Source organism: Rutilus rutilus, assembly GCF_951802725.1.
Source record: "Rutilus rutilus genome assembly, chromosome: 5".
Lineage (NCBI taxonomy): Eukaryota > Metazoa > Chordata > Actinopteri > Cypriniformes > Leuciscidae > Rutilus > Rutilus rutilus.
The window spans coordinates 8,427,765-8,451,846 of NC_140213.1; the positions used below are offsets into that span (position 1 = coordinate 8,427,765).

Genomic DNA, 24,082 nt, shown 5'->3' on the forward strand with positions numbered 1-24,082 from the left:
ATGTTAAAAAAACATTTATTTTTACATTCCCATTTTATTTTTTATAAATATACCATAACACAGACAACTTTTAACTGTCAGACTTCACAAAATGTATAATTAATAATTAGGGTTAACAAAGCATGCTTGAGGGGGTTGCAACAAATAGTGTACCCTGATGAACAAATTGTCAAACATAAAATCTTAACATGTTAAAATTTGACACATTTCTACATTCCTTAACATCAATACCACCATGCAAAACAAAGTAACTACACTTTTACAGTGGTCAAAAACTAGAAACATTATGACTCGGACTGTGTTCTGCTCTGTGACGTAAGTTTTGCTCCTTCACTGCTCAGCTTCACTGAAAACTTTGAAGCTTTTTTTTGTCTTTCTGTTACTATGTTATATATTTGTAACAATGCATGTTTAGAATGACACAACATGGCAACACAATGGCAAACAGCAGCACTATTAGCATTTTCAGAAGCAAAAACGCGACTTTCAAAAAATCTATCGACTATCTATGGACAATCATCATTGAGAAAAATGAAAAGAGTGCTCTTGTTGAGAAAAACTACAGGTTCTGATGACTGGCCAGCCTCTCTCCCAGTCTCCTGACCAGGTCTGCTAGCTCCTCTGTCTGACGGGACTTCTCCTCCAGGAGCTCATAGCGTAAACTTGAGATGTCCTGCTTTATCTCCTTTAGTTCCCCTGTAAAACACGAAGTCAAGGGAGTGATAAAGACCGTTTATGATCAGTGACATGCTAACATAGTGTAATTGGATCATTACATGACCAACACATAACCAGAGGTTCATCCACTTAGAAAGGTAGTTCCAGCTGAAACCACATTTTAGATAATAAAACTTTCTTTTCTTTGTTGCTAATTACAAACGTTTTCATGCATTTCCCCATTTACTTCCCGCCCCTATTACTTCCTGCACGAGCCAATGTAGGTTTGTAGGAAATTTCCATAATGCAAGCCTATGGTGTTCATTGGCTGCCCGTGAACAACATCTACTTTGACCCGCCCTCAAACACTGTAGTTGTAGCTGACGCCTGGAAGAGTTTGCTTTGTGTTACTGACGTGTCAAGTTTTCTGCTCTCTGAAATCAAGTCAGAGGCTTCTGACTGACATGTAAAGCAACCAATCACAGTTCGTTTTGTCCCGCGTCATGTTTAGGGGCGTGAATATGTAATATTATTTACATATTGAATATGACGATGTCCCTACGATAATCGACCAGCATGCATCTAATAAATTATTCATTCAGAAATGTTGTGCAAGTTTACGGCAAACTTCACATACTCTGGAAAACCCAGTTCCTACAAAATTAGGAACCTTTAATACAGCATAAAAGGAACAATTTAAAAATAAATACATTTTCTAACCCTGAATAACTAGGTATATTCAGTGAGTGACGTTCTCATTCACAGTGCTTGATTCATTTCGCAACCATTTCGATGACTTTGTGTGAATGTGAGCTGAAACACAGAGATGTCCAGTACATCGTCAATAAAACAGAAATTCATAGTGTACCTTCATTAACTTCATCTCCCTCTTTGTCAGTCTGCGCTTTGATCACATATCGTTTGATTAGCCGTTTCATGATCCTCTGTGGATGCAAAAAAATTGCAAAAATAGCAGGAAATCTACATAGTTGTGCTAGATTCTTGTCTCTCATATTGCTTATTTTAGTAAGTAGCTGTGTAATAATCAGGATAGTGTACAGGTATCACAAAATAAACCCCTTCAGCACGAAATAAGACTATCAGCTGACTGGTCAGAGTTGTGTGAATTACCTGGTAGCGACTTGATGTATGAGGTGAATTCTTCTCACTGGACTCTTTTTGTTTACCCGACTGGGATAAAAAAAAAAAAATCTTTGTGAATATTTTATTAAAACTATTTTGTTCTTTCAATAAATGAAAAGCTCCTCATGTTGTCTGGCCATTAGATGGCACCAAATACCAATAAAAGGATCAAATTTTCATTGAGAACCCCACAGACATGTCAAAAAACTCTCTCACACATCCGATGCATTATGAGTTATTTAAAGAGACTGCCCTTCATCTCACCTCATTGAGCTCTGTGTCCTCCTTCAGGTCTTCTTTGTGTCTGTGGAGGGGTATTAGCAGGAGCTGTTTGAGTTTCATAGCCAGGCTTATGACTGATTTGGGGCTGGGGATGAGGTTAAACGGCACAGGCAGTGTCCCTCCTTCCTCAAAGTAAGAGAACCACAGCTTAGCCCTGGCAAACTTCCACTCCACATCTGCATCGTCCTGTCCCAAAAACATTATAATATGGTTTCATTGGAAATGGCATACAATTTGAAAACATACAGCATATGTATAAAGATACATATAGAGGGGCCCGTAAAATTGTGTGGACATAATTAAGGGTCCAAGCACCAAAGGTGCTGGAACCCTATTGTGTTTGTACTGATTTTCTTATTTTTCTTCCTTATTTTCATGCCCTAAAAGTGTATGGGTGACATGATCACTTTATATGATGAACAGATTGAATTTAGGCTTTTATTCACATATAAACATTGATCAGCAAACATAAACAGAAGCTCAAACAAAATTTCTTGACACACACGAGAACAAACACATTAAAGTGTAACACACAAGAATGAACCTCATTGGTTCTTGCACGTCACCATTGATCACTAATCAATAACTACTATTTTTTTAATACTTCACAGAGAACTACTGAATTTTTTACAGATTTATAATAATGAAAATAATGAAAAAAATTCACAATTCATGCAAAACTTAATAACTAATGCAGGAAAAATTACTAGCACTAGATTAACATTACTGCTAGATACTGTACACTAATTATCAATATGTAGTAGCGTAGCAGACTTATGATTTGGGAAAGCTGTCAATAATTAGCCTATGCACTGCTGTCTTTTAGAGAACTATTCATAAACTAAATAATTTTTAAGAATTGTTTTTATAAATGCACTTGTCTGGAACACTTACCCTGTGGCCGATTTTCCTGCATTCCTCTGGACTGGCTTTGAATAACTTGACTCATCATGGTGAGTACTGGAACATACTGAGTCATCAGCCATCCAAATACCAGTTAGTTTATGAATAGTTCTCTAAAAGACAGCAGTGCATAGGCTAATTATTGACAGCTTTCCCAAATCATAAGTCTGCTACGCTATTACATATTTATAATTAGTGTACAGTATCTAGCAGTAATGTTAATCTAGTGCTAGTAATTTGTCCTGCATTAGTTATTAATTAGTTTTGCATGAATTGTGAATTTTTTTCATTATTTCTCTGGGAAGTATTGAAAAATAGTAGTTATTGATTAGTTATTAGTGAACTAACACTTAAATCTGTAAAAAAATTCAGTAGTTCTCTGTGAAGTATTAAAAAATAGTAGTTATTGATTAGTTAATAGTGAACTACCACTTACTAATTCGTTAATCAGAGTTACTTGTTAGTTAATTGTAGTTACTAGATTGTTAATATTGTGTTACTCATTTGTTCCTGTGTAGTTATTCATTAACGAAGGATCCGTATTTTAAAGTGTTACCGAATTTTTATATTTGGATTTTTGTGAACTAGGCCTTTAACGAAACTTGACACATAAAGACAACAGGACATTCTGAATGTTTCATAAAACTTGCCAATAGGGGGCGCTACAACTTAAAACAACTAACTCCACAACTTATCATCCATTAAGTTGAAAATGGCTATGCATGTCTTTTGGTGGATGTGCAAACAAATCCTCAAATATGACACTTCTAAAAAACGAAGTCGCTTTGGAAAAGAAAAGAGCATCTGTTAAATGCAATCGCAATAATGAATGTAGGAAGACTAAAAACCTTTACTAAGATATAGAACTTCCCCATGTGACCACTAGCCCCAGTTTCCCCTGCATATGTAAGAACTGAATGACATGGAACTGGAATTTTTATAGCTTCTGTAAATGCACTGACAAAACCATAGCATGCAAAAACAGTATGATTTGAACAGTTAAGTGTGTTGCCATATTAGTAATGGTCAAATAATGAGATCCCCAGATAGGCAATAAAATGCATCAAAAATAACTTCCTCTGTTTCCTGTTGCCTCATCAGACCTCCCTGGCGCAATAAATCTTATTAATATAATGGCATTCTTACTTTGCAGCAGCATCTATATTTGTTGTACATGTTCCATTCAATGCATGACCAATTTATATTTCACTGTTGGATGCTACTGTAATACATTGTGAACCGCCAGTTTAGACAACTTGTTTCTACACAGTGTACACAAACAGGCTGTAATTTATGAAACAAATGATGATTGATGATGAGAGAAGTTATACTGTGACCAGAGAGGACTTCCCATTGCATTTCAACAAATGTAACAGTAATATAAAGTATCTGTATCTCATTTGAAAAGGAATATGAATGGGAAATGATAGGGTCTGGACATTTACCCTTGGCCTGCCCTGTACTATCCTATCCTAACGTCTGGTAATTTCACAAATCTCATTTCATAATATGATTTGATTACCTCAATTTCCTGAAATGAGTTGTTGATCATGGCGATGAGCATGTTGAGTAAGACTATAACCATGGTAACGTTGTAGACTCCATAAAGTACATAGCCAATATTCTCGATGAATTTGTGCCCGTTGTTGATGACGACAGACTTGACCTCAGAAAGTCCAAAAATAGCCCAGAATAAAGTTTTAAAGCTCTCCTCCACACTGGAGAAGAAGAAGAAAAAGAAGAACAGACAACTTTCTTTAGGTCTGGGGGTGTGTTATAAAATAGTATTTCATTCATCAATGTCAATTAAAAAAAAAAATCAATAAAAGATTTTCTATGATTTTCATGTACAAATTCAGGCAAAATTGTCAACTCGTAAAATAGTTAAATTTTCTCATGAGATTGGGTTGGTGCAACTCGCATATATGTGACCCTGGATCACAAAACCAGTCACAAGTCGCACGGGTATATTTGTGGCAATAGCCAACAATATATTGAATGGGTCAAAATTATTGATTTTTCTTTTATGCCAAAAATCATTATGATATTAAGTAAAGATCATGTTCCATGAAGATATTTTGTAAATTTCCTATGGTAAGTATATAAAACATTTATTTGTGTGAGTGAATGCAGCAAAATCGCAAACATAAATGGACAACTTTAAAGGCGATTTTCTCAATGTTTCGATTTTTTTGCACCCTCAGATTCCAGATTTTCATATCTCTGCCAAATATTGTCATATCCTTACAAATCATACATAAATGTATTTCAACTTTCAGATGATGCATAAATCTCAATTTAAAAAAAAATTACCCATGTGACTAGTTTTGTGGTCCAGGGTCACATATGGTCTAAAAAGCTACTGTATTTACTAAATGGCACAACAGTCCAATTTTGATTTCACATTTTTTAATGAATTCATTTTGTATTTCAATGAATTACTTATCTATTTCATATCGACCTGAGGCTTTTTAAATATCAAGAGCATGAAGAGTCCAGGACTCTTAATCACTCTCATGTCCACATGGACATGGTCATGGTGTGGTAGTCATGATAATTGAATTTGCCAAACGCCTACTTCCAGTATGTCCATGTGCATGGCTGCCAAAGGCTCTGGGCATTTTGTAATTATATAATGAATAAAGACATGGATGTTTGTGGACATGGATGATTGTGGACATAAACAATCATCAAAGGAATTAATGTGAATCAACCAGTTATGTTCATGGCTTACGTTGTGAAGGCACCGTTTTGCTTTGCTCCACGATAGTATGAGTAGAGGTTAAACATTCCAATCATGAAGGCCACAAACACCATTATGAAGATCACCATGAATTTAAATATGTCTTTCACAGTCCTGCCCAGAGAGATCTGCAAAGGCCCAAAGCTCTCGTTTGCCGGCAGGATGTACGCAATCCGAGAGAAGCTCAGAACCACTGCGATGGCATAAAGGCCCTCAGAGATCAGCTGAGGGTCTGAAGGAACCCAGTGGACACGAGCTGAAATGTATAAAAAAGGAAACTTGTAAAGGCTGACAATCTGGTCTTTTCTACAGGTTTTTCAAATGGTCAAGCTGAAGGAATTCAACATGGAAAGTCATTGGTGGAAAAAGTGTGAGCTGCTACATTTATGTTCCCACTTGTCTGCGTTAGTTTTGCACTTCAGTAAAGGGATAGTTCCCCAAAAAATTTTAATTCTGTCATAATTCACTCACCCTCCAGTTGAATATCTATATATATATATTCTTATGTGTTCAGCAGAAGAAAGAAATTCATACAGGTTTGGAACAACTTGAGGATGAGTAAATGATGACAGAATTTTCATTTCTGGGTGAACTATCCCTTTAACAGTTCGGAGCCCTCCCCCGGACAGCACGCCAAATACGCTTTAAACTTTACCCCCTCTAATTATATGCAAGTGTGAACTCGTGAAAAGCTGAGAAAATCACATTTTTGTAAAGACTTCATCCGGAAGAGATTCAAAACATAGATGGTGTAGATCGAGTCCATCAACACCCCCAAAGCCTCACAGTCTTCATAGGTCAACATTTCATTCATTAACATGAGGCAGCTTTGATTTATATGCTGGTTAATGTTTGATGATTGCATTGGCTTACATGTCCATGAGCAATGCTTGTTCTGTACTATTTCAGAAGATGCTTAATAGTGTCCCGTACTGTATAAGAGGAATTAACATTGACAATGCTACATCTCTCTTTACTGTGTTTATATGTGTAGTATTGTGTATTTAAAAGTTATTTTTTAAGCAAATAATAAAGAACATCCCATATGCTTTGTGTACAGAGAGTTTAGCTGAATGCACATTCCGTAATCAATCAGCTAATAGAGGTAATCTCACCACTTGGTAGAGAATATATCAGTGGGATATACAAAAATGTAAATAAATAAGCACATTACATTTATTTACTTGATAGATGCTATTATCCAATATTATGTATGATCAACATTGCATAAAACAAAACAAAATCTTTTGCAAAAATATATTTGCATTGTTGAAGTAATGTTGTTGAAATCATAATCATTATTTATTTATGTGGCAGGTTTGACCCTCCATAGACCACATTCTTATGATAATGTCAAAACAAAGCAAAGTGATTTTTAAAGGGGTGCTATTATGTGCCAACAATGTAAAATATGTGCAAAAAGTTGTTTTTTTACATTCAAGTATGAAAACCTATTCTAGTAGACACCAAAAACAAAATCAAAACTCTGAAAAGGGGCATAAATGGCCCCCTTTAAATGGACGAAGCATTATTTCTTCAGTAAAGCTTGACAACAGTACTCACCAAGATGATAGTATTCTATCTCAAGGGGCAATGTAATGTTTGATAGATCTGTGTAGCGCTTGTCGACGTAACTCTGTGCAACATTTGCATGCCAAAATGCCATAAATCTAGCAATGAAGGAAGTCACAAAAATGGCCAACATTCCAAAGTCCAGCAAATTCCAAGGCTCCAGCAGATATTCCCGAGGACCCTGATACCATATCTCTTTACATTCAGCCCAAATCATTCCTTTAATGGGAAGAAAGAAAGAGGTAATTAGTTTTATTATGAAAATGTTACTGCACCCAGTCATTTCAAGTCCGATATTTTTAAGCAAACATTTTTTTTCTAAATCTCTTTTACAGATATTTTTTACAAATATACATCTAATATATTTTGATAAGGCAGATGTGACAGCTGTTAGACGGTTTGAAGAGTCGTGTCCCTTCTGATTCGTTGTGTGCTTGCAGCAGTCATTTGGGATTAAGTTTAGTACATCACTGTGGGAACTTTCCTTAAGCTTGATGACTAATGTGTATTCATTTCCTCACCCGCAAGTCATTCCAAACCCATTTACACTGGTCATATAGACTACTTTTATAGTGCTTTTATGATGCTTTTTGGAACTTAGTCACCAACTTTCATACAGAAAATGAGCAGTATGAACATTCTGCAAAAGTTCTCCTTTTGTGTTCCAAAAAATGATATAGGTTGGAACGTCATGTGAGTGAGATTATGAAATGATGTGATTTAGAATAAATGTTTGATTTGTTGTGTAACACAGTGAGATGTCCGACCTACGACCCAGGAAATTATCAGCATTTCCATCCAAGTAAAAGGTGTGATCTTCATCCGGAACAATTGGGAGGGGTGGTCGTGGATGGTCATATTTGGTAAGAGAGTTGTCCCATCAAAACGGTCAGCAGCGTTCATGATGAGAAGGCCAAGAAAGATTGTGAAAGAAGCTGCATGTGCCACAAATTTTAGGAAAGGACCACGTATGATCTTCCCCAACTAGAATTAAAAACATTGCACAAAACAAATAAAAAATTGCGTTGTTGATGATTGTGATTGTAAAAAAAAATAAAAAAAAAGATTGTTATGTAGCAGAACAGAAATGCAATGCCTTGGCTGAATTCACATTGACTAAAGGTGGAGGTTACTGCAGTCTGACCTTGCTTGAGGGTGCTATCCAGTACAGTAAGGCCAGGATGGGAAGTCCAACCACCACCCCCAAAACCACAAGTAACTTGACAGCTGTGGTCTGCTGCCTGAGCCCAGACAGATTCTCATACCATATGGACAAAAGCTGCTGTTGGCAGTTTGGATGGGCTACAAACTGTGTGGGAGGCATAAGAGCAGTCAGAGATACAGTAAACAGATATGTTAATATTACTGTACTATCATCCACAGTGATAAAGCCTATGTATTTCAACACTGAATGCCTAATAACTATACCATTTACAGAAAACATTGTGTGCATTATTAATGTTTGTTATGAGAGAAACCCACCTTTTTCAGCTCATATTTGATGGCCAGTTTTAATCGAACTAGATTAGGTCTGCCGCTCTTGTCAAAGTGGCCTGTCTCTGTGTCTCCATTTAAAATGGCTTCCACCTCCTCTGTATTCCGACACAGATCCAGAAGTCCAACTACAAAATCCTTACATTGCATAGACAGCTTCTTATAATCATTCTGTGAATGGAAATTAGCATAGATCTGTTGAAAATATACACACACAAGTATGATAAAAATTACACCATTTTGACCCTAAACATACATTTAAAAAAATGTGAATATTATTTTTTTCAAGTAAATTTCTACAGAGCCCCAAAATTGACGTGGACAAAAAAAAAAAAATATATATATATATATATATATATAATGGCCATGAATTAAGAATTCATTCCCATGACTTGAATTCGTTCCCTCGTTTTAGCAAATCATGGCTACATTATACAAATTTTTGTTTTGATTTAACTAAAACAAGGGAACAATTATTGCAACGTGGCCACAACTTAGTAAAAGAGGGAATGAATTCTTACTTCGTGGCCATGATTTAACTTAAAAGAGGGAATGAATTAGTATACGTGGCCACAATTTGCTAAAACGAGGGAACAAATGAATAAAACAAGGGAATGAATTATTCAATTTGTGGCCACAATATAACATCACCGTCCATTTTATTATACCCAAAAGGGGTTGGAACCCCTTTTGCCTACAGAACTGCCTTAATTCTTTGTGGCATTGATTCAACAAGGTGCTGGAAACATTCCTCAGAGATTTTGCTCCATTTTGATATGATAGCATCACGCAGTTGCTGCAGATTTGTCGGCTGCGTATCCATGATGTGAATCTCCCATCCCACCAAATCCCAAAGGTGCTCTATTGGATTGAGATCTGGCGAATGTGGAGTATAGCCATTTGAGTATAGTGAACTCATTGTTCAAGAAACAATTTTGAGATGATTTGAGCTAAATTGTGACATGGCACATTATCCTGCTGAAAGTAGCCATCAGAAGATGGTACACTGTGGTCATAAAGGGCCTTTTTAAGCAACAATACTCAGGTAGGCTGTGACGTTTAAACAATGCTCAATTGGTACTAAGGGGCCCAAAGTGTGCCAAGAAAATATCCCCCACACCACCAGCAGCAGCCTCGGCGAGTGCCACTCACTTAATTGACTTCATGAAAGATATTGCAGCGTTACAAAAACAGTTCTTGCCAGAATTATTTTCACTGCAAGAATTTTCCACATATGATACTGTGTCCTTAATGCTTGGAAATTGAATGCAACTGGCATGTGATTCTGCACATGTCATAGCAGATAATATGCTTTTCATTTCTTTCTAGAGAGCAGGCTTCCCATCTGTTTAAGACTGAATCTGCATACAAAACCTTACACCCATCAATAATAATATAAGCAAGAAGAGCAAATCCACCCACTCTATGGCAAAGGCTGCAAACTCACTAACTACCAGGCAAGACTGCACACCCACATCCATATGCACTCTGCATAAAAAGTTAAAATAATCATATTTCTTAAACCCATTTCTTTTTACTAATGTACTTCCTGTCTGATATTGATAATATATCAATATACTTATCTATTGATAATACCCAATTAAATGTTTGGACACACCCATTCTTCTTTACTGTGTCGACAATGACATAACCTACTGAAATGTTGGGATGGGAAATATCCTATTCTTCCATGTTCCATAATTTAAAGGGGACATGCTTTTTTTTATTTTAGCTTTCATTTAGTGATTGATATATTTATAGCTGTTTGTGCATGTAAACTGCAATGTTACAAACCACAAAGTCCACGTGTAAATCACTCCAAAAGAAAACGCTAAACTGAAATGCCTTGTCTGTAGTCCTGCCATTATTACCATGACATCGCCATTTGCATAAGGCTAGGAAGAGTTTATGTCATGTCGAGGAAACAACAATTACCTGGACTTCCAAAGGCAGAGGAATTGAAGAATCAATGTTTTAAAATCATTTTTAACACTATTCCTCAGCCGTACAACCACAACCTTAAGTTGTGTTCTCGCCCTTTTTCTCGCCATTTTTCTAACGACTGCTTCCTGAACAATGCATTTCAATGCAGTGTGTTAATGGACATACAGTTTTTACCATGATGAAGAGAAATGAGTTACAACTGAAATGTAAGAGATGTATCAAATAAAAAAAATCCACTTTCAAATGTCCTGCTTAAGTTGTGCTTGCGAAGGTGCTTTGGAACTGTCATTATCGGACTTGGCTCAAACTGATAATGTAATTACAGTAGTATTTAAAGGACCTCAGGAAGACTTGGGACTCATTGGTTATGTTGAGGGAAGTTACATTTCCAACGCACGCTCTAAGCGGTAGACTAATCACCACAGATGGGGGCTGGCTGACCAATCAGAGAAGACTGGGTTTTTCAGAAGGCGTCTTTTGAAGAAACCTGTAAATGAGCATAATAGGAGCCCTTTAACCCCTTTACGTTCATAGACATGATGAATGACAGCTGGTGAGATGGGTGTCCATGGTAATTGATAATAGCGGGAAACTCAGAGATGGGGAAACAGGAACTAAAGAATACAAACTAAAAGTCCATGAAACCAAAACTAAAAGAACATGACTGTTACATTACGCCCCCCTCGAGAAGGCATGGCCTCGCGCCGTGATGCGGAGGAGGCGGACGAGGAGTAGACGTAGGGCTGGCGAAAGACAGGCAAGCTGATAGCCTAAACCAGGAAGGAGATGATGGTAGGTAGTAGCCATTGAGGTGGTTTATGTGGGCGGATACCGGATGAACCCCAGATGGCCAGCCAGGTAGTGCACCATGGTGACGTTGCTGGAGGGAGGAGCCATGGTGGTACAGCATCCAACGCTTCCATGGGGACGGACGACAGGGACGTTGCCGATGGGGAAAGAGTCCTGGGCTCAGACGGAGGGTTGATGGACCTGTGCGACACCGTGGGCATCGGCGGCCGCGACGGAGCTGTCACAACGATTCTCCGAGGTGGAAGTGGAGATCTGGAGGATTGCGGCGAAGCTGGTGCAACTGAGGACTGACGTGGAGCCTGAGGAAGGGAAGAGCCAGACTGAGCCGCATGGGTGGAGAGCCTGAGCATAGCGACAGGCTTGCAAGTCCATGGCGAAGAGCCGGCGATGTCCAACTCAGGTGAAGCTGGCAGGTCGAGGGAGCCCGGTGACGTTGCGGACCCGATGGTCGATGGTGGAGCCGAGGGAGAGAGCAGTGGCGGCAGAGGAGTTAGGATGACGGGCCGAGACGGAATGGCAGGAACAGCGACTGGAGGCGGAGCCAGGGAATCCCCCAGCCTGGTCAAGGAGCCCCAGGTGAATCCCCGACGCAGTGAGGAGGTGAAGGGTGAACAATAGGGAAGACAGGAGACGATGAGGGCAGGGCTGGAACTAGAAGTGGTGATGGAAGAGGGAGGGAGGGCGGGACCAACTTATCTATCTCCCAGTCCAGTATGCACTCACACGCTGCGGCGAGGTTGTGGCCATGGAACTCCTCTATTCCCTTGAACTCCACTAATATCCCCTCTGTCATGGGCTCGCTCGGGCAGGTCCAGTGACCCGGGCTCAGGCTCCGGTGCGATGGTAAGCACGTCCACATCTCCTTGTGTCGGCAACTCCGTCTGTCGGGAACTCCGGCTGTCACAGGGTGGTTGTGGGCTGGGCTCTGGGGTTGTAGATGCGGGTGTTGTTGTGAATTGGGGGTACTCACTTTCCAGACGACGGAGAATGGCCTCCCTCCATGTTCCCTCCATCATATCTGGTAAAACATGCGGCTGGTAGTAATTAGCCCCTATCCATAATAATGATTTCAGAGTCCCATCATCGAAAGCAGTCCATTGGGCTAGTGTGCAGAAATGAACAGAATAGTCCAGCTAAGAAAGTCCTTGCCGGGCTAAGGCAGAGAACATAACTGCATTATCCATTTTGTTTGGTCGGTTCTTCTGTCACGATCTGGCTCAGCGTGGCTTCAACAGGAACACGATGAAGACGAAATAAGAATAAACAGGCTTTAATAGCAGAATGCATACATAACCAAACTTAGCTAGTGCGTTAACGAGAACCGACAGGAAACAGAGAACAACGAGGAACTAAATATACAGAGCTAACGAACATGATGAATGAAGCTGGTGAGATGGGTGTCCATGGTAATTGATGATGCCGGGAAACTCAGACATGGGAAAACAGGAACTAAAGAATACAAATTAAAAGTCCCTGAAAACAAAACTAAAAGAACATGACTGTTACAGTATCGTTAGAAAATTAAACACTTCAGCTTCGATATTCGACCACTGTTTATGATAAAACTAGGTTGCAGTGACATTCATTTCCTAATTTATGTCAGGAGTGCAAAATAATCAACTGCAATGTTTGATATTTTGAGTAGAATATCACACGCATATGAATTCAGTCACATCTGCTGAGGTGTATTTGTGTTCACATAACGTCACTGAACAGCATCCGTTAGGGCTTTTAGTCCAAAGGTGTGCATATTTGCAGAAATATTGATTTATTCTCACATGTTTGCTAAATATTTAGTAATTCAGAATACCATTTCTATTCATTTCTCACTGAATTATGCGATCTGAAGAGCTGAAAGAGCGTTCAGACCACGCTCTGTCTCTCCTGTTCCTGGTTTGCATCAGTTATGATCTCGTCGCTCTCATTCGGCGTACAGCTACAGTACAGTACACGTCAAAAACGAAGAAAATAAACACACGATTACGATATTATATGGTTTGTTAGTGATTTTCACAGAGGTGGGAGAAAGTCACACATGTTCAAGTCACAAGTCACAAGTCTCAAGTCCCTACCATCAAGTCTCAAGCAAGTCTCAAGTCGCAGTGCACACAAACCAAGCAAGTCAAATCAGTAGAGTTTATATTGGCCTCAACCTTATTCATTTTCCCTTCAGAAATGATTACCTTTCTTATACATTTATATTGTAATATTAATAATAATAACAATTATACGAAAAATGTTGAAGATAAAACATTTGAAGGTAAATTCACAAGTACGATGCATTAATTATATTGGTTTTATAGTAAATGTCATATGTTTATCACTGGCAGAAATGAATAAAATTTCCCATTAAGGGCCAATATTTGATCCCTTAAATTGATTTGCAGGGGCATTTTATTTCTAACCAAGTTCTAACCATTTATTTTCTAACCATGCATTTACACTGCAATTACAACCACATTAATAATGTTATGCGATTCATGATTTAAATATAATCATTTTAAAGCAACATTAAGGAACTTTTTCTCTTCGGTCGCCCTACAGGTTGGAAGCGGAATTGTCCATTACCGCTGTCGTAAATAATTTCGCCACCCGCAGCCTACCGTCGCATGCACGCTCGCTGTTTATCCAGCACCGGCTTTGAATGAACGATGTCCACAGACAAGGTAGAGTATGTTGCATGATTTCATGAAAGCATGATGTATTGCGACATCAGAAATGAAGAAAAACTAAATAATGACTATTGTAACGCTTGACGTAAAGCAAGTCAAATTTGTAGTTTTTTTATGTCTCATTCGAACTACAGAAACGCTACCCGGTTTGGCAAACTTGCATAGTGTGGTTAAAGCAGATAGAGGGCCGCAAAGCGAATCCAGAAGTGACTTTTACCCTGTTACGACTTGATGAACCACTGATACGATTTTGGAAACATTATTTTAAGGTAAAAAATTGTACTTAGTGTTGCTTTAATATAGAAAAAATGAGACGCTAAAAAATAATTAATTATATTTTTAATTATGAAATTAAAACCGCCAGTAAGTGGCGGCTAATCACCATCTTAATGAACGAGTCATAGAAGCATTCATTCAACTGATTTGTTAAATTCTAAATGGCAGATTCATTCTGGAACTAAGCAACTGGGTCACTGAATCGGAAAACCCCAGATTCGTTCAGATATGCGCAACTCAACTCTTTTTCTGTGGCTTGTTTGGAACTATTGTCTTTGGAGAAACAGAGCAAAAACAGAGAATATTGACAATATAATGTCTAAAATATCACATCACAATATTCACTCTTTGTTTACTGAACTGTTGTATAAAATTATTATCACATTTGCAATCAGGCCAATATTCTGTAAATATTGTTAAATATAAAAATAACACATACTAGGGCCATTTTCCCACCATATCTTGAATTTTGGGTGTTAAAAAACTAATTGAATTAATTCTGCTGGCATTTTGCTGATAACGTCTGACCCTGCTTCAAGAGAAACATAAATCACGACAACACATCATTAACAGTTTTTAATGTCGTTTTTTCGTCATTGGAAAGAGTGACATATTTGGCATTAAAGCACTATAATTTGAAAGAAACTGTGGCAAATGTCTGTGAATTTATGCACGTTATATACAAAACATATGCCATGATTAATTATCATTTGAATCTATTGACAGCCGTAAAGAGGCATGCTGTTTTGACCACTATTCTCTCTGGATTTAACGTTAGTCAAATTAACTATAACAAACAGGTTAAACAAGCCATAGCTTACTTTTTGAGGTGGTGAATGAAATTCGAAGTTGTGATGGTCTTGTCCGATATACCTTTCCAGTTATTATGTGTACAGCAAATCTCCTTTTAAGAATATGGTCAATTTCAAAGTGTTTATATCCAAAAAGAAACAATGGTGGGAGATGTTTTTGTATTTAGTGTGCTCACCGTGCTGTATGTTTTTTTCTGTGCTTGTGCGTTACGCAATCGTGCAGTGGCTTTAATTTTGTTCAACAATTGATGTTGCAATGATTATAAATTAAGTCATTCTTGAGTCATACAGTTCAAGTCAAGTGTCGAGTCATTGGATCTCAAGTCAAAGTTAGTCAAGTATATTTTCTTAATTTGGTCAAGCAACTCTCAAGTCCTTAAATTTGTCACTCGAGTCAGATTTGAGTCAAGCCATGTGACTTGAGTTTCATGCGATTTGGGGTATATTCATTTGAATAAGGAATGTTTACAGTATACATGGTAAGCAGGTGTAACGATAATTATATTATGGTAAATATAAAATATTTCAACAACATTATATGACCAAAATCAATATTAAATGGCAATCGGAAGTTATTACAAACACTCATTGGTGGTTTAAAGTGAATTTAGTAAGAGTGTAATATTAATCTTTTAAATTGTGTTATGTAGCTTGATGCTAATTTTAGCTCTAACCCACACATAAGGTTCCAAGATTATGACTTTTCTTTTCTTTTTCTTTTAGAAAGACTTCAGGTAATAGATGGATTAACAAATCTAGGATGAAAGTGGTGTTGATACCGGGAGGGGTTCTAACAATCGGCAGTTCTCTGCACCAAACATTAGAGTGCAGGGGAGTTATAGTGGTCATAAATAATTTTATTAGCATTTATTAGCCTTCTCTAAAAACACACGATATATTCTTATGAAATGAATAATAAAATGCATAGTTTTAGAGATAAAATTCCTTAGATTTGAAATGAAGCAAGACCACACTTTAATTATGGGTATAAGTTGTTATACCACATTTATACACTATTTTTATACATTTAAAAACCATATTCTTAATATTTAAATTTTTTGTTTTTATGTTTGAGCTTATATCTCCATATTAATAGCAGTCTGAGTAATTATGAGTCTTGAACTGTAATCTCACAAGTGTCATCTTTTTAAATATATGTTGATTATGTATTGTGGCGAGCAGGATGAGGCCGAGGGCTGTGGGAGAATGGCGCGAGGCCGGTGGCATGATTGATAATGAGCGACACCTGCGCGACACACCGGTCTCGTATCTCTCACGGTCCTCTGCCTTGTCCTGTTCGCCACATGTATCTATCCAGAATGACTTATGAGCAGCAACCTTTTTATTTTGGGTATGTCATTTATGCCCCCCTTGCCAAAATGGGGGATGTCTAGTGAGGGGTTAATAATACAATCCAATCTATATTTTCTCTTCCTACATCCTATTATGCCTACCTTAAACTCCTTTTCTATGTTGGCTAGTACAGCCAGTTCATTGCTAAGCTCTAGAGCCGTCAGTACTGGGTCCTCACTGGACAGGGATAGGTAGGCAGGGCTAGCCAGCCCTTTGTAGGCATTGATTCTGGAACGTGAATGGCTAAAAGAGTCATGCCTCTGGTGATAAAGGCAGCTGTTGCATTTGCAAAAGTAGTCATGTGGGCGTGCAATGCGGGCACCCTTCCTTAGCAGAATGTGCACAATCTCATATTCGTGGCAATGAGAGGCTAGTGTAATGGGTGTAATATCATGGGAAAACCGAGTCCCATCCTCGTCGTAGGCAAAGAAGTCGTCGTGTGTCTCTGTCTGGAGGGGGCTGCTAGTGAGTTTGGTTGTGTCTGCAAAGGCCTGATGGCCCAAAATGGCCTCCACAATACGAATATATCCTTTACTTATGGCTAAAAGCAAAGCGTCACCTATCCTGGCCAGGTTCTCTTTTTCCAGCAAAAGTTCTGTCACTTCCAGGTGCTCGTTGGCAACTGCAAGCTGCAATGCATTCTGGCCCATGTAGTCCACACAGTTGACATTAATTTCCGGAAGTTCTTCCAGCATCCTACGGATGACAGGGATATTTCCATACTCAGCTGCCTCTAGGAAACGCTCTTCAATTAAGGTCAGACTATTGTAACGGGCGTTAAACATGTAGGCCGGTCTTCGCATAGCCATGCGCCGGCTCTTAGCCAATGTGTGCCTTTGAATGTCATCATTGCTCCACCTATTCCAACAGAGAGAAAAGACAATTTTAATAACATACTTGTTTAAAACACAGTAGTGGTAAGTAACCAGTGGAAACATAGTGAAATTTTGTTGAGGAAAAAAAGGTCCATTATCTACTGTCAGACAGTGTAGCAAAGTATGAAGCACAGCTCACAGAAGTCACTCTAAAACCAAAACATGTAGTTATAAGAAGTAGCTCCCCTTGCATTTAGCCCACATTTTACATTTTATAAATTACTGGATCATAGTGTCAGGGTTTGGGGTAAAGGGATGAGGCGAGGATTCAAGAATACAGATATAGGCTTTTATTAATCAAAAATAAAACAAAGCAAACAAAAACTACCCCAAGGGGGAAAACACAAGGCAAGGGGCAGGGGCAGGGTGCCACAGCAAGACAACAGGGAGCAGGTAAACATGATGCACATACAACAACAATCTGGCACAGGACTGCAAACACAAGGAGAATAAATGGGGAGAACAAACAAAGCTGGTAACGAGGGAGGACGGGTGTGGCAAATTAACCAATAATCAGATAAAAAGAAGGGTGAGATTAGACGATATACAGGGGAGATATGGCTTGTGTAACGACTGAGACAAATCAGAGACAATTATTTGTTATACTTATCAAATAATCTTTAAAACTCACTCTGGGATCTATGGTCCCATCCCCCAACAAGGGCAAGAACGGTCTTGGTTACCATGACTGCAATCAGATAAGTTGGTTTTATTACTGTTAAAAATGTAGTCACGTGGAACAAGCAGAGGCCATAGAAAAGACCCACAGCCCTTAAAATCGACATTTTCTGTATCAATTTATGCACAAACTGATCTATAAATGAACATGCACCCCAGGACACTGTGTGAATGATTTATTGGCTTGTGTACTATTATGTCTTTTATACTACAGTATGTATTTTATGATACAACCAATGGTCAATGTAACCCCACCGGTATCATGTCTCCTCATCCTCATTTAATGACTCACGCTTTAGTGTACATCACCTTCTCTTAGAATGCAGTGTGTGTTAGTTATATCTATCTGAGTATGAATGGACACAAACGGCCAGGCCTATGTCTAACCACACTTGAAATAGAGTCATAAATCCTCCCAAAAAGAAGAATCTCCCGCTTGGAAATTCCCCCTTTCTTATTGGGTGAGCCAACCCTGAAAGGTTGGATCTTTCTCAGGCTTTAAATTGTCTCTACACAAGCCCTTCCCTCTCTTCTTCTGGCCTCTACTGCTGCTTCTTCTGGTTGAAACAAGGGCACATGGCCAGTTAACACAATCACAAGCCATGTGCTCAAAACATGACACGAACGTGCAGACAATGAAAGCTCTCACCGACTGCGTGTCCACACAGAACATGACAACATGAAAGCACGCAATCGAAATAATCACGAAATGCATGCTACATCAAACACAACACACACGCGGACAGAAGAGCGTATGGCCCGAGCAAACACAACAAGACAGAGCACACTAAGAATGAGCGACAAGACAGGAGTGTCAGAGCTCTATCACCAATCCAAGAATAAACAGACCGAAGAGACAGAACCCTGACACATAGTCTTTGTGAACGTCCAGCTTACTAATGTAACCCCCTTTTCCCGAAGGAAGAAACAAAGACGTTACATCAGAACGACTGACGAATCGGGATCTCGCCTGAGAGCCTAATCACATTGGAGTGGTAACAGAACTAGCCAATGCAAATTTAGATTTGCATTGCAATCTGCTCCCCCGCTTCCGGGTATATAAAGGCAGTGTGTAAATACTCACATTAAGTTTTCTGCTGAGGAGCCGAAACAGGTGCCAGCGGAGGTTCAGGAGTTGGGGCGACGGGACGTAATGTCTCCGTTCCCTCCTTGAGGGACGTCACGTTCCCTATCAGTCAGTCACGTTCGATGTTACGTCAGAACAACTGACGAATTGGAATCCCTATGGAAGACGCCACAACTGCTGCCCCTTCCAATGCCCCGAGCAAGCCTCCTGCACCTGTTGGGGTGGAAGAAGGGACAGGGCTGTGTACGGAGAATGTCAATCACTGACTTTCCAGCCGGGGAACTCACCTGAGGAGCAGAACAAGCACCCGTATCCCATCCTCACAGGGGAATGGCGCATCAAGCTAGACACGGAGCCATTCCTCCCTCATATTATCTGTTTGTACACAACACACAGGAAGATAGCGGCTCCACTCTCAGATTGTAGAATTTCACGAATGTATTAGGTGTCGCCCAGCCCGCAGCTCTGCGTATGTCTGCCAGAGAGGTGCCGTGTGAGAGGTGCTCTTAATGGATGTGAGCGCAGTCAGGAGCGCTGTCTTGAGAAACAGGAACTTAGTCTCTACTGACTGCAAGGGCTCAAAGGGTGCTCTCAGTAGGGCCGTCAAGACCAGGGAAAGGTCCCAAGAGGGGATGAGGCATAGCCGAGGAGGATTCAACCCAAGCGGCAACCTCTCCGTCTCTCTCTTGAAACCAACACGGAAGTGAGTTAAACTGCAATTCGCTGACTGGTCGCTTGAGGCTGGTGTCAAAAGTGAGTCAAATCTGTATCTCCCCCATGTTAAAATGGCAAATTTTACAGCAGAAAAAAACGTGTTTACAGCCTGGTGTCTGTATGTGGCTTTGGTCGATACAGCTAATTGTGCCCTTCATGACAACTGTGAGGGGGGTGATTTTTTTAATAACTCATCCGTTTAAATTATATTAAGCCTTAAAATTTCTGCATAATTAAGGGTGTCCACTTTTGAGTGACAGGTGGATTCCCGCTGCTGTGGTCATTAGTCATCATTAGCCGTTTGTCTGCTGTCTGTCAGCTGTCACGTTACCTCGGCTCATTGCCTGACTGTAAAAATAAATCAATCCGGGAGTGACGCGCTGCCAAGATGGCGACGGTCGGCCACGCCCACTTTAGGCTTCAAAAACGGTCTTCAGAAACCTACGGGTGACGTCACGGACAATACGTCCATATTTTTTTTACAGTCTATGATTCAACCTCCTGGCGCCTCTCAGGGACCTAATGATTAAGTAATTTTTCCCCAGAGACTTACCGTCTACTGCATCATAATGCGCGGAAACAGCGGCAACATACACTTTCAGGGTGGAGCAAAGCACGACATTGACAGGGAATCTACAGGGGTCTTCCCTGCGGGAAGAACATCAGTCAATAAAGAGGTTCCACTTCAAAGCTTAAGCGCTCCTCATAGAGGAGCACAAGTCCCGTCCAGAGAGCACAAGTGGAGGTACCAGAGGTCTGGACGTGGGTGCCAAATGGTGTCTTGTCCCTGATAAAACATGGATCACTCCTCAGGAGAATCCACCAGGGAGGGGCTGTTGTGAGGAGCATGAGTTCTGGAAACCAGGTACGGGTGGGCCAGTAAGGCGCAACCATCAAGACCTGTTCCTGGCTCCACAGTTCCTGTGAGGGAGTGGCTGGAGATACGTGAGAGCGCTGCATCCTTAAACCGCAGACTCCTGCCTGATGGCAAAAGAAGAGGGGGGAGAGAGGGGCAAGACATTGCGTCGCTCACAGTCAACCCACACCCCTTGTAACCCTGGCAGAACATAAATAAACTCTTTGTGAAAAAACAAAAGATTCTCCGCCTGGTCCTCCACTGGGGGAAGGAGCGGAGCGTTCACCATCTCCTGAAGAGCAGTTCCCTCCATCTCGGGATTGCCCGTTTCGGGGACTGCTGCTTTGGCGGGCGGCGACACAGACTGCCTTTTTTTTATTGTGTGTGTGTTTTATGAGTTCACACTGAACAGGCAGGTTTTGGGAGATTGCCGACAAAGCCCGAAATCACAGGCAAATCGGTGCTCGTTCACGTGAGTGACAATCACGCACTGTGAATTTATCAAAGACACGATCTGAGAGAATCGCTGACGAGTCGCTGATGCCTGTGAGATATCTGCCATGCTAAATATCTGGAGCTGTCGGCGATTCAAAATCCTGTTGTGTGAATGTGTTCTGACTGAAAACTACATCGGCGGTGACCTACAGCCAATAAGAGGGCAAGATACAGGGCAGTGGGAAGTTCAGGGAGGAGTAGACCAGAATATCAGTATTTGAATAGATATATTTAAAATTATATCAAACAGAAACAAAGCACAAACATTTGCTTGACCAGCAGCACATTGCAAAATTATTTATTTACCCCCAACTCTCTTTGCAGAACACACAATCCTTGCTCCCCTCATTTCCCCAACCATTTCCTCCTCTTTTCTCCTTTTCGCTGCAGATCAGCGCACAGAGAATTTGGATACAAGCTTCTAGCAGGCTATAATTTTTAATAACAATTTCAGTCTTGCGCGAGAACTCCGGTCTCACGCACGCGTGATCTTGCGTTATTTCCTTATCACTTCTTGCATGTGTTTGGTTGTGAAAGGCAGTTTGAGGACCAGACAGAAGTTGTCGCCGATTCTTCCTATTGTAAAGTCATGCAGTGTGAAACCTCCTGTCGACAATCCATCGCACTTTCACTCCAATCACTTTCACTTTCACTTTCAATCCAATGCACACACCAGCAAATAAATGTTACCCCAGATAGTCATACAGTGTGAAAAGAACAGTGACCCGACTATGAAAATCGTGCGTGATTTCGGCATAACCGCCCCTTGTGGCAATTTTGGCTGAAAACTGCAGTTAATTGTATGTATACAGTAGTATGTTTGTGGAGTCAAGGTATAATGTAGGTTGAGGCATAATATAAATGATATAATATGATTATAAATATTAGCTTTAATATAGTTAGACCTATCTACATTAATTTGTTAGTAGCTAACTGTAGTTGATCTACTTTGAATTATTATAAGAAGCCTGTTAGCTTGGCCACTACTATAATGAACTTTTTTGACTAATAAAATGTTTAGCTGTATATCATCCTCATGGGATTCCGAGGCTGAGTGTTCAGATTCAGAATGAAGAAGTTTCATGAAATCAAAAAATATTTGAACATCTGGTGGTTGACAAAATGGATCATGTTCACATGTTATGAACTACTCCTGTGATTACTCTGATAGGACACCTGTGTGAACTTGAGAAGAACTTCATATATTCATAAAAAAGACTTTGGGACCAGTTGGTTTAAAGTCGCTGCAAAAAATATCACAAGATGAGATGTTTATAATCTCTTTTTTATATTATACTTAAATACATGTTAATGGATCTAAGATGCTTATTAATTTTGAAAAAAACATTCTAAATGTGAATCATCTGAGATTGCAGAAGTTGTTTAAAAGTAGTTTAAAAGCCGGGTAACATGCAGTATGTATATGTCGGACAAAGAATAGAGGATGTGCCTGAATGATTGCATTTAAATTGCTTAATTTAATACTAAGTATTTCAATTAAAAATAATGTGTTTGTTTCCGTAGCAATAACAGCACTGAATCAGAGATTGATGAGTCCTCCTACACTAATGCTGTCTTTGTTATTCAAGAAAAAAACTCATTTCAGAAGCCAAGGATTTACAAATTACAAAAATCCATAACGTGCTGAAATGCTAACCAATTCTTCAAAACCAGACCACAGATAAAGACCACAAATAAAGACCACAGATGAAAGAAGAAGAAAAAACATTTGTGTAATGATCCTTTGACTCAAAATGTTTGAAAGGTCACATCATAATCTTCATTTTGTCAGTTCCAGCTAGGCAGATGCAGAGGTTATTGCCCTAATTCACCTTACCTTAGGTCCAAATTATTAAGTTTGTCAGAAAATAGCCATATGTGACAAAGAACAGAGTTATTATTTATGTAATTTCTTTATAATTACATATCAATGTTTTCAGATCAATAGGCTACTTCAGGGACATTCAACATGTCAGTTTGTCAGAGAGGGTGGCAATCATCTTACATGTACAGCTAGCATTAAATAAATACAATGACAAAAGTCGGGAAAACAATGAGCTTAACTATAAGTGGTAAAACTTTGCTGAACTTTGTTAATGTTGTAACATTTCAATGTAGCCTATCTCCAAAATGTCCAATAAAAAGATCTCACCTCTTGCAATAGCGTGGTAAAGGATTCTTTTCAAAGTCGGTGTTCATCCGTTGATGAACAGAAGTGTTATCAGTGGACATCGGTTTGCTTTCTTCATGAATCACTGTCGCACGAAAGAGCCGCTCACTGGAATAGATGTGATCATCCAGAGCTAAGCAAAATTCTCCTCAAATTATTTTTCATTAAAGAAGCGAATTCTAGTGTGGGGATGATTCGTAAAAGTATTCCTGGGAAGCTTATTCAGTCAAGTGTGTTCAATAAATCGAATGTGTGATGATGTCACGCCTACATCATTACGATTCGTTCAAAGAAACATTTTCCAATTTTACTAGGTGATTTTTAAAATAAATTACTGTAAGATTTTAGACACTGTAGGCCTATGCGGGGAAAACTACAAAAAAAATATAAAAACCGTACATTTGATAAATATAATTAAAACGATCACGATAGGGTACATGCATGAGGTGGAGAAACCAACCAGCCGACTAGAAAAATGCTGTTTTATTCTAAGTGGAGCGAGTCGCCCCCTCATGGGTGCTGGCATGTTGATGTGCTATTGTCAGA

General features: G+C 39.4%; 1 protein-coding gene across 2 annotated transcripts; it reads right to left on the reverse strand.

Moving 5' to 3' along the window:
* On the reverse strand, positions 1 to 23,747 carry trpc6b (transient receptor potential cation channel, subfamily C, member 6b). 2 transcript variants are annotated; one of them, XM_084408910.1, is made up of 12 exons: positions 23,519 to 23,747; positions 16,763 to 17,519; positions 8,783 to 8,965; positions 8,445 to 8,609; positions 8,068 to 8,284; positions 7,292 to 7,519; positions 5,720 to 5,984; positions 4,508 to 4,703; positions 2,065 to 2,268; positions 1,789 to 1,848; positions 1,526 to 1,601; positions 1 to 696 (listed from the first exon to the last, which is right to left on the reverse strand). In XM_084408910.1, exons 1-12 carry the CDS (start codon positions 23,596 to 23,598, stop codon positions 560 to 562), a joined length of 2,568 nt encoding a protein of 855 aa, XP_084265036.1. In that variant the 5' UTR covers positions 23,599 to 23,747; the 3' UTR covers positions 1 to 559. The 2 variants fall into 2 exon arrangements, with proteins under 2 accessions (XP_084265036.1, XP_084265037.1); XM_084408911.1 differs by lacking the exon at positions 23,519 to 23,747 and adding an exon at positions 19,299 to 19,428.
* Between the last annotated feature and the right edge of the window lie 335 nt (positions 23,748 to 24,082).